The 12344-nt window shown below is 36.9% G+C and overlaps 1 protein-coding gene across 1 annotated transcript in view; it reads left to right on the top strand.

Annotated features, from left to right (window-relative positions):
* Nucleotides 1-4591: 4591 nt before the first annotated feature.
* The window catches only part of abcd3a (ATP-binding cassette, sub-family D (ALD), member 3a), a 42936-nt gene continuing 35183 nt past the window's right edge, over nt 4592-12344 (top strand). The window contains exons 1-3 of the mRNA XM_061921514.1: nt 4592-4865; nt 9420-9456; nt 9537-9635. Coding sequence (XP_061777498.1) covers nt 4756-4865; nt 9420-9456; nt 9537-9635 — 246 coding nt within the window. The 5' untranslated portion in view covers nt 4592-4755. The remainder of the gene's footprint in view (nt 4866-9419; nt 9457-9536; nt 9636-12344) is intronic.

Genomic DNA, 12344 nt, shown 5'->3' with positions numbered 1-12344 from the left:
AGCTTCAGAATAACAATGTTATTAAGAAGAATAAGAGACCTAAAATACTTAAAAAATGTTGGTCTAACTAAAAAATGCAGGCATTCATTGTTAAAAACTATTATATGGCTCTCGCGGAAATACATTTTAAAATATTTGGCTTTCATGGCTCTCTCGGCCAAAAAGGTTCCCGACCCCTGCATTAAAGTGTTAAAAAATAAATTATAATTTTTTTTTTTACTGTTTACTTTTAACACAATGGTCTCGAGATCAAATTCAAAGTTAAAGTATCAATGATTGTCACACACACTCTAGGTGTGGAGAAATTATTCTCTGCAGTTGACCAATCACCCTTGATCACCCCCTGGGAGGTGAGGGGAGCAGTGAGCAGCAGTGGTGCCGCGCCCGGGAATCATTTTTGGTGATTTAACCCCCAATTCCAACCATTGATACCGAGTGCCAAGCAGGAAAGGAATGAGTCCCATTTTTATAGTCTTTGGTATGACTCGGCCAGGATTTGAACTCACAACCTACTACTCTCAGGGCGGACACTAACCACTAAAAGCCAATTTTTTTTTGTTTATGTTTTTGTTTGTTCGTTTTAGGCCATTCTTTAAAAAAAAAACTGCTCAGTTTTTTATATGGCAAACACAAAATATTCAACATTTGCCCCAAAAAATAATCTCAAAGTGGAATATTTAATGTGACGTAATTGGAGCCTTCAATTGGTCAATAATTCATAATTAATTTTGATTCACTATTTTTTTTTTTAAAGAAAGAAACAGGTTGCATGGCAGCTTTGTGTTATTAGAGTCAACAATGCAACATGTTCTTGTTACGTTTCACCTGTTTGCTCTTTTATACCACTTTTGATGTTTTGAATTTTTTTCCATAGTATTTTTTAATGTGCCGTGGGGCCGTTAAAAAATGACCTGCGAGCCGCAAATGGCCCCCGGGTCGCACTTTGGATACCCCTGCTCATACAGCAAAAATATCAATTCCAATGTGTTTATATCTACCAGTGCAGTGGTTCTCAAATGGGGGTACGCGTACCCCTGGGGGTATTTGAAGGTATGCCAAGGGGTACGTGAGATTTTTGAAAAATATTCTAAAAATAGCAACAATTAAAAAATCCTTTACAAATATATCTATCGAATAATACTTCAACAAAATATGAATGTAAGTTCATAAAATGTGAAAAGAAATGCAACAATGCAATATTCAGTGTTGACAGCTAGATTTTTTGTGGACATGTTCCATAAATATAGATGTTAAAGATTTCTTTTTTGGTGAAAAAATGTTTAGAATGAAGTTGATGAATCCAGATGGATCTTTATTACAATTCCCAAAGATGGCACTTTAAGTTGATGATTACTTCTATGTGTAGAAATCTTTATTAATAATTGAATCACTTGTTTATTTTTCAGCAAGTTTTTAGTTGTTTTTATTTCTTTTTTTCCAAATAGTTCAAGAAAGACCACTACAAATGAGCAATATTTTGCACTGTTGCACTAAAACTATTACTGTCTTCTAGTTTTTAGGGACCGATGTCCCAATTGGGACAGAGGACCCTATTGAATTTCTAGCATTTTATTATTATTCTTTATTCCTTATTATTATTCCGCTGCCTCTTTGAGCTGCAATTTGACCCCCTTTACATGCTTCTAAACTCACCAAATTGGACACACACATCAGGACTGGCGAAAATTGCGATCTAATCAAAAAACCACACCCCCAAAACTCAAAATTGCGCTCTAACGCTCCCTAGGAAGAAAACGCAGACAAAACTGCTTCTAATTCCCAGTAGGAATGTCTTTGACACATGAAACAAAAACCTCTATGTAGGGTGCTGTATTTTACTTCTTTATCTCTTTTTTCAACCAAAAATGCTTTGCTCTGATTAGGGCAGGGGTCACCAACGCCTTGAAAGACCAGATGAGTCGCCCGCTGGCCTGTTCTAAAAATAGCCCAAATAGCAGCACTTACCAGTGAGCTGCCTCTATTTGTTGAATTTTATTTATTTACTATCAAGCTGGTATTGCTTTGCTCTACATTTTTAATTCTGAGAGACAAAACTCAAATAGAATTTTAAAATCCAAGAAAATATTTTAAAGACTTGGTCTTTACTTGTTTAAATAAATTCATTTATTTTTTTACTTTGCTTCTTATAACTTTCAGAAAGACAATTTTAGAGAAAAAAAACAACCTTAAAAATGATTTCAGGATTTTTAAACATTCTTCTTTCCTGACGATTTAAATCAATGTTCAAGTAAATTATTTTTTTTATTGTAAAGAATAATAAATACAGTTTAATTTAATTCTTCATTTTAGCTTCTGTTTTTTCAACGAAGAATATTTGTGAAATATTTCTTCAAACTTATGATTAAAATAAAAATAAAAATATTCTTGCAAATCTAGAAAATCTGTAGAATCAAATTTAAATCTCATTTCAAAGTCTTTTTAATGTCTTCTAAAATGTTTGTTCTGGAAAATCTAGAAGAAATAATGATTTGTGTTTGTTAGAAATATAGCTTGGTCCAATTTGTTATATCCATCCATCCATCCATCCATTTCCTACCGCTTATTCCCTTTCGGGGTCGCGGGGGGCGTTGGCGCCTATCTCAGCTACAATCGGGCGGAAGGCGGGGTACACCCTGGACAAGTCGCCACCTCATCGCAGGGCCAACACAGACAGACAAATGCAGATTGGATTTTAACCTATTTAAAACATGTCATCAAATTTCTAAAATTAATCTTAATCAGGAAAAATTACTAATGATGTTCCATAAATTTTTTTTTAAATTTTTTCAAAAAGTTCGAAATAGCTATTTTTTTTCTTCTTTTTTTCGAGGGAATTTTGAATTTTAAAGCGTCGAAAATGAAGATAAACTATGTTTCAAAAATGTAATTTTCTTTTTTTTTTCCTGTTTTCTCCTCTCTTTAACCAGTGGTTCTCAAATGGGGGTACGCGTACCCATGGGGGTACTTGAAGGTAAGACAAGGGGTACGTGAGATTTTTAAAAAATATTCTAAAATAGCAACAATTTAAAAAGCCTTTATAAACATATACATTTAATAATACCTCAACAAAATATGAATGTAAGTTCATAAACTGTGAAAAGAAATGCAACAATGCAATATTCAGTGTTGACAGCTGTCAGGCTTGGTAAAAAGGATAGGACTCAGATTCAGAGTAGGGAACTTTGACAGGCTTTTATTTTGATAGCTTTCTTTCACCTCCAAAGTCAAGGAATTACAATATCAATATTAACCAAAAAAAAACCTAATTGGCAAAAAAGGTTCCAAACAAAAAAGGACCAACCGAAAATCACTCCGAACGGAGGAAAACACAAAAGCAAAGACGAACTATAATTGGCGCCGAATATTTAAATAAAACATTAACAAAAAAATGCTCCAACAGGAGGAAGAAACAACAGCTATGAAAAATTCTACACTATCTAATCTAATAAAGTTTTAACAAAAATTGTCTCTCCAAAATTTGGGGAAAGAATGAAAAAATAACTGATAACTCACCACTTCGGCTGAATAAACTAAATAACAAAAACTCACTCTGCTGAGGAGGAAGAAGGGAAAACTCAAAATAGTAACGAAGGGATTCAGGATCAAGGAACATAAGCACGAGGCGAGGCAAGGACATGGACGCTACAGAGCACGAATAAACGAAACAATTTGGCACAGAACAAAGGGAGGAGTGGGCTTATAAGACACATGAGGGTAATAGGGAACAGGTGGAAACAATCAGGGAACAGGGATGATGTCAGACTGATGACACAAAAGGAAGGGCAAGTGACCTGAAACGAGAGGAGAGTTACTTTTCAAACTAAAACATGCAAATCATAAGACAGAAAAACCCAAGACAAGACATCCCTCACTGCGGTGTGACAACAGCTAGATTTTTTGTGGACATGTTCCATAAATATTGATGTTAAAGATTTATTTTTTTGTGAAAAAATGTTAAAATGAAGTTGATGAATCCAGGTGGATCTCTATTACAATCCCCAAAGAGGGCACTTTAAGTTGATGATTACTTCTATGTGTAGAAATCTTTATTTATAATTGAATCACTTGTATATTTTTCAACAAGTTTTTAATTACTTTTATATATTGCCCCCCGCGACCCCGAAAGGGAATAAGCGGTAGAAAATGGATGGATGGATGGATATATTTTTCCAAATAGTTCAAGAAAGACCACTACAAATGAGCAACATTTTGCACCGTTATACAATTTAATAAATCAGAAACTGATGACATAGTGCTGTGTTTTACTTCTTTATCTCTTTTTTTTCAACCAAAAATGATTTGCTCTGATTAGGGGGTACCTTAATTAAAAAAATGTTCACTGAAAAAAGGATGTGAACCACTGTAGGCCACTGAGTAGGTTTATATCTACCAGTGAGTGGCAGTAGTGCAGCCAAATGCATCTGGTTTGTTTTTTTACGATGAAGAAGAACAGTTCCAATCTCCCAGAATGCCAATCTTTCATGCCAACAGAGATGGTCTATGAAAAAAGATACGTTTATTTCAGCATTGCTAATATAACATTATGTCACCGGCATTTTATATAACGTCTTGCGTGCCATTATTGTGGCGGCGCCTGGGTGAACGACTCAAAGGAATTACCAACGTCAGCGACGCTAAATTGTAACAACTTTTTTGCCCGCTGTGTCTGTTTTTGAATCAATTGACTCATCTTGTTCGTCACGAAGATCTCTGGAAGTCTTCCGAGCCGCAGAGGAGCGAAGCGCTGTTAGAAAGATGGCGGCCTTCAGTAAATATGTCACTGCGAAGAACTCCTCCATAGCAGGTGGTTTACTGCTCCTGCTCTACCTGCTGAAGAACAGACGACGACGGTCTTCGAAGAACTGGTGAGTGGGAAAGGAAATATATTGTCTTTGTCTGGCGAGTGTCGGGGCTCGGCGACTTTGACAGACAGGTGCCAACGAGCCGCAAGATCAAAACTCCACAACTGAGATTTTTTTATTATTTTTTTTATATTATATTATGCTTATCTAAAATATTCCCATTGCAATACCCCCACAATAACATTAACAATAACACATTGTAGTGTTTATTCACTTTACCGTTGACTACCTTGAAGTGTGTCCTGTAGCTACAATACATTAGCTCGAATTTGTATTAAAACATTGACAAATAAGTGTGGTTTATGATTAAATTAATGTGAACTCCCTATACCCAAACCCAGTTTAATGTAGGGCAAACTTGCCCTAGTTTTTAAATCCAACACTAAGCAAACATGCTGTAGTTCACTGTCTGCCAAAGGTCATATGCTGCATTATCGAAACTCTCATATCACCAAATTATTATCAGTATCACCAAAGTGTCTATTTTCAACTTCTCCAACACATCATAAAATATGCACTTTTATTTTTACCTTTTGGAATATTGGCATTTTTGTCTTAAAATTAGACCAACTTTATTGATTACCAAGGGAAATTGTCTGATCACAATAGCATAATTACAAGAAGAAAATAAAAAAAAATTAAGGTATAATACAGGGGTTCTCAAATGGGGGTACGCGTACCCCTGGGGTACTTGAAGGTATGCCAAGGGGTACGTGAGATTTTTTAAAAATATTTAAACATCCTTTATAAATATATTTATTGAATAATACTTCAACAAAATATGAATGTAAGTTCATAAACTGTGAAAAGAAATGCAATTATCCATCCATTTTCTACTGCTTATTACTTTTATTCAGTGCTGACCGCTAGATTTTTGTGGACATGTTCCATAAATATTGATGTCAATGATTTCTTTTTTTGTGAAGAAATGTTTAGAATGAAGTTGATGAATCCAGATGGATCTCTATTACAATCCCCGAAGAGGGCACTTTAAGTTGATGATTACTTCTATGTGTAGAAATCTCTATTTATAATTGAATCACTTGAATCCATCCATCCATCCATCCATCCATCCATCCATCCATCCATCCATCCATCCATCCATCCATCCATCCATCCATCCATCCATCCATCCATCCATCCATCCATCCATCCATCCATCCATCCATCCATCCATCCATCCATCCATCCATCCATCCATCCATCCATCCATCCATCCATCCATCCATCCATCCATCCATCCATCCATCCATCCATCTCTAAATAGGCTTTGCTCTGATTTGTGGGTACTTGAATTAAAAAAAATTTCACAGGGGGTACATGACTGAAAAAAGGTTGAGAACCACTGGTATAATACACATTGGCAATTATACAAAAGTGATAGATAATAACAAGAAAATAATAGAATGAAATAAATTAAAAGGGTTCACATAGTTACAAATAGGCAAAGTTACAGAACAGTTATGACAATGAACTTCATGTTAACGAATTTCTAACATCACACTTATGGCACAGGTGTCAAATTCAAGGTCCAGGGGCCAAATCTGCCCGCCACAACATTTTATGTGGTCCTCCACCTCATTTATGGGACGGCGTGGCGCAGTGGGATAGAGTGGCCGTACGCAACCCAAGGGTCCCTGGTTCAATCCCCACCTAGTACCAACCTCGTCACGTCCGTTGTGTCCTGAGCAAGACACTTCACTCTTGCTCCTGATAGGTGCTGGTTAGCGCCTTGCATGGCAGCTCCCTCCATCAGTGTGTGAATGTGTGTGTGAATGGGTAAATGTGGAAGTAGTGTCAAAGCGCTTTGAGTACCTTGAAGGTAGAAAAGCGCTATACAAGTACAAGCCATTTATCATTTATTATATGTGATACGCTACATTATTTTGTTGTGGTTGTTTACTGCCCCTTTATTGTGGTCCGCCAAATCTTTTTTTGTGGCCTGCCACATCATTTTGTTGTGGACCGCCACTTTATAACATATGGTCCCCCATATCATTTTATTGAGGGCCGTCACAAAATTCTGTGTGGCCTGCCAAGCAATTTTATGTTGTGGACCGCCACTTTATTACATAAGGTCCACCATATCGTGTTATTGAGGACCGTCACATAATTCTGTGTGTCATATGTTGTGGACCGCCACTTTATTAAATATGGTCCGCCATATAATTTTGTTGAGGCCCACGACATCATTTTGTTGTGAATTGCCATTTCATTTTACCGTGGCCAGCCATATACTTCTAATGTGGCCCGCCACCGCTATTTTATGTGGCCAGCCACCTCCGTTATATGTGGTTGTCCACATCATTTTATTTTGGTTCGCCACATCATTTTGTCGTGGACCGCCACTTTATCATATCTGATCTGCCATATCATTTTGTTGTGGATAGCTACATCATTTTGTAGTGAACCGCTGCTTTACTATATGTGGTGCGCCACATCATTTTATTGTGGGCTGTCACTTTATTAAATATGGTCCGCCATATCATTTTATTGAGGCTGTTAATGTGACCAGCCACCGCTATTTTATGTGGCCAGCCACCTCCGTTATATGTGGTTGTCCACATCATTTTATTTTGGTTCGCCACATCATTTTGTCGTGGACCGCCACTTTATCATATCTGATCTGCCATATCATTTTGTTGTGGATAGCTACATCATTTTGTAGTGAACCGCTGCTTTACTATATGTGGTGCGCCACATCATTTTATTGTGGGCTGTCACTTTATTAAATATGGTCCGCCATATCATTTTATTGAGGCTGTTAATGTGACCAGCCACAGCTATTTTATGTGACCAGCCACATCCATTATTTGTGGTTGTCCACATCATTTTATTTTGGTTTGCCACATCATGTTGCCGTGGACCGCCACTTTATCATATATGGTCTGCCATATCATTTTATCATGCCCCGCCACGTCATTTTGTTGTGGAACGCCACTTTATTCTATGCGGTCCGCCACATCATTCTATTGTGGGCTGTCACTTTATTAAATATGGTCCACCATATCATTATATTGAGGCCCGCCACGCCATTTTAATGTGACCAGCCACAGCTATTTTATGTGGCCAGCCACATCATTATATGTTGACATCCACATCATTTTGACATGGATTGCCACTTTATTATGTACGGTCTGCCGTATCATTTCATTATGCCCCACCACATCATTTTGTTGTGGAACGCCACTTTATTATATGCGGTCCGCCACATCATTCTATTGTGGGCTGTCACTTTATTAAATATGGTCCACCATATCATTATATTGAGGCCCGCCACTCCATTTTAATGTGACAAGCCACAGCTATTTTATGTGGCCAGCCACATCATTATATGTTGACATCCACATCATTTTGACATGGACCGCCACTTTATTATGTACGGTCTTCTGTATCATTTTATTATGCCGCCACATCATTTTGTTGTGGAACGCCACTTTATTATATGCAGTCCGCCACATCATTTTATTGTGGGCTGTCACTTTATTAAATATGGTCCACCATATCATTATATTGAGGCCCGCCACGCCATTTTAATGTGACCAGCCACAGCTATTTTACGTGGCCAGCCACATCATTATATGTGGACATCCACATCACTTTGTCATGGACCGCCACTTTATTATGTACGGTCTGCTGTATCATTTTATCATGGCCAGCCACAACATTTTACTGTTGCCCACCACATACTTTTATGTGGCTTACCATATCTATTTTATGTGGCCTGCCACATCTTTTTTATGTGGCCGACCACATAATTTTATGTGGCTCCCCAAAACATCATTTTGTTGTTGGCTGCCACTTTATTATACATATAATTTGAATGTGGCCAGCCACATCATTTTGTTGAATGCCATTTAATTTTATTGTGGCCCACCACATCATTTTATGTAGCCAGCCACATCTTTTAAAGTTAGCCCACCACGCCATGTATGTGCCCTGCTGAAAATTGAACGTAAAAACCGTGGCTAAATGTATTTGTCCTTTGAACTTCCACAGCAAAATGTTCCACATGCAATTGTTTACACTTTACTGTAAATGGAAAAATGGGATTTAGTTTTTTACAGTAAAAAAACTGGCAGCTAAATTGCAAGAATTAAAAAAAAAAAGGTAGTACTGTTTTTACTTTTTCAGTAAAATGTTATAAAAAAACACCGTAAATTGTACAGTACAATTCTTGCAACTAAGCTCAGTTTTTTCCATTAAATAAAATATATTTAAAATTCTTTTGACTGCGTTTCCAGTTTTTTATTGTAAAAACGATTTTACAGTGTACGTAAATATATATATTTAATAATCAAATGCATTGGCAAGTTCACATATTATTCTCTGTTAAGCGGCCGCCTTCTGCGATGTGGCCCTCAATGAAAATAAGTTGACACCCGTGTTCCAGGTGTTGGCTTTGTATTGCAGTCATGAACACGCTTAACACAGAGTGAAGATTTAAAAACTTTTTTTTTTCCCAACAAGGCGATGTTTATGGTTACTTATTTCTAGAATATTCAAGATCTGGAAGATTCTCAGCTGTTTCACTTACCTTTTGTTCTTTCTCTGCAGCCCAAAACCAGGAACGGACTTGGTGGTAAACTTTGAGGTATGTTTTTTTCGAACAAGCAAAACATCTCAAGTAATCCTAATATAGTTCTAATTCTGAGCATGATGTCTCCCGTACAGAAGGATGGCAAAAAAGACCGTGCTGCAGTGGACAAGATTTTCTTCTTGCGAATTCTACAGATTTTGCGAATTATGGTTCCTCGTGTGTTTTGCAAGGAGGTATGATAAAAGCATATTTTAACCTTAAAATGGTAAAAGTGCACTTTTTGGAATTTTGTTTATCATTCACAATTCTTATGTAAGACAAGCACACATATGTTTTTATTTTAATAAATATTTTAACTAGTAAATAACTGCTAGCAAAAGGTGGCTAACAATAGAGGTAATGGAGATTCGTACAATTCCGTCTAAAAAGCGCTCCATAAAAATATATTTTTTTAAAAACATCAAGGTTTTATATACACACTGTAAGTATTTATGTAATGCACTAACAGTCCTATGTAATATTGATGTATTTTGCTCATTTTAAGCATACGGCGGCGCATCGATTTGACAGCGCGCATCACAATGTTGTTTCTTTCAACAACGAACACTACTAATTGTGACAGACCTCACGAGAGACAACAACTACTTTGGGACAAATGATGATCCAGAAACTTAATTTCTTGAGCTGGAATATACGGAGGTTGATCTACATCAGGGGTATCCAAAATATTTGTCTTGTGGGCTGCACTGGGTTTAAAAAAAATTGTCCGGGGTCCAAAAGCTGACAGCATGTAAAACAGGGGTCTCAGACACGCGGGCCAATTGCGGCCCACGCAACGTTAGTTTGCGGCCCCCGCCTTAATATGAAAGTTTAATGTTAGTGCGGCCCGTGAGTTTTATATGAATGGCGCTTGACAGCGTTGTGTTATTTGGGTCCAAAATGGCTCGTTCAACGTTCTGGGTTGCCTACCCCTGCGTTAGTGGAAAAGCGGCAAATGAGACGTTGCCATGGAGACGAGGGTTTTCTTACTTGCCTGGCTGCAGTCACACCGCGACACCTGTCTGTCAGTAATAACAGTCACTGATAACCTGGACCAAATCAAACCGTTATTTGTTTCTGTTTTTTATTTAATTTGCATTGTCTCACATTTCTTCATTCTTATTTTGTTCATTTATATTTTGATTTTATTATGTGTTGAAAATAAAAATAAAGACATTTAAAAATATTTTTTTTAAGAAATCTTTTCTTGCGGCCCAGCCTCACCCAGACTTTGCATCCAGTGGGCCCCAAGCAAATTGAGTTTGAGACCCCTGATGTAAAGTAAAGTGTGCGTACATGTGTGTGTATACATATACATACATACAGTAGGGCAAAAAAGTATTTAGTCAGCCACCGATTGTGCAAGTTTTCCCACTTAAAATGATGACAGAGGTCTGTAATTTTCATCATAGGTACACTTCAACTGTGAGGGACAGAATGTGGAAAAAAAAATCCAGGAATTCACATTGTAAGAATTTATTTGTAAATTATGGTGGAAAATAAGTATTTGGTCAACCATTGAAAGCTCTCACTGATGGAAGGAGGTTTTGGCTCAAAATCTCACGATACATGGCCCCATTCATTCTTTCCTTAACACGGATCAATCGTCGTGTCCCCTTAGCAGAAAAACAGCTCCAAAGCAAAATGTTTCCACCCCCATGCTTCACAGTAGGTGTGGTGTTCTTGGGATGCAACTCAGTATTCTTTTTCCTCCAAACACGACGAGTTGAGTTTATACCAAAATGGATACATGGATGATACAGCAGAGGATTGGCAGAATGTCATGTGGTCAGATGAAACCAAAATAGAACTTTTTGGTATAAACTCAACTCGTCGTGTTTGGAGGAAGAAGAATACTGAGTTGCATGCCAAGAACACCAAACCTTCTGTGAAGCATGGGGGTGGAAACATCATGCTTTGGGGCTGTTTTTCTGCTAAGGGGACAGGACGATTGATCCGTGTTAAGGAAAGAATGAATGAGGCCATGTATCGTGAGATTTTGAGCCAAAACCTCCTTCCATCAGTGAGAGCTTTCAATGGTTGACCAAATACTTATTTTCCACCATCATTTACAAATTCTTTAAAATTCCTACAATGTGAATTCCTGGATTTTTTTTTCATATTCTGTCTCTCACAGTTGAAGTGTACCTATGATGAAAATTACAGACCTCTGTCATCTTTTTAAGTGGGAGAACTTGCACAATCGGTGGCTGACTAAATACTTTTGTGCCCCACTGTGTGTGTATATATATATATACAGTATATTTATGTATAAATAATATGTATATTATATATATATATATATATATATGTAAATAATATATAAATTATGGATATATATAATTAATATAAATGTTATGTGAAAGTTTGACTCTTTATGTTGTTTACTTACGTCACAACCTTATTAAAGTTTTGTAATTAATCAGAAATATCAAGAGGCTAAAATGCGACAAAATTGGATAAGTGAAGAGAGAGTTTTTCATTTTTATCATTATGTACTGTAATGGATTTAAATGAGTGTAATTAAAAAAAAATGTTATAGTGTTTTGACAGTTTTCATAGTATCCGCATTGTTCAGTGAGCAGGTTGTGTTTTGTGTGACCATGTGTGTTGACCTTTATGTTGGTTGCAATTTTTTTTGTTTTGTTTGCACCATCACCATGACTAGAGACGATTGTTTAGATTGTGTCATATAAATGAATGCTGTGCTATTATTTCAAAGTACCATCAAGGGTCATTGTTCGGATTGTCCCACATTGTCAACAAGGTGTCAGCAAATGTGTAGCATTCATAGACCGCTTGGTAGTTAAGATTAATTTGAAAGCACTCCACAGTGCGATTTTTTTGTTGAAATCATGATGTCTCGCATGCCAAATTGAAGAGGCTGGAGGGCCACACTTGGG

This window comes from Nerophis ophidion, linkage group LG15 (genome assembly GCF_033978795.1).
Source record: "Nerophis ophidion isolate RoL-2023_Sa linkage group LG15, RoL_Noph_v1.0, whole genome shotgun sequence".
NCBI lineage: Eukaryota > Metazoa > Chordata > Actinopteri > Syngnathiformes > Syngnathidae > Nerophis > Nerophis ophidion.
This window is presented reverse-complemented; position numbering and strand designations above follow the sequence as displayed.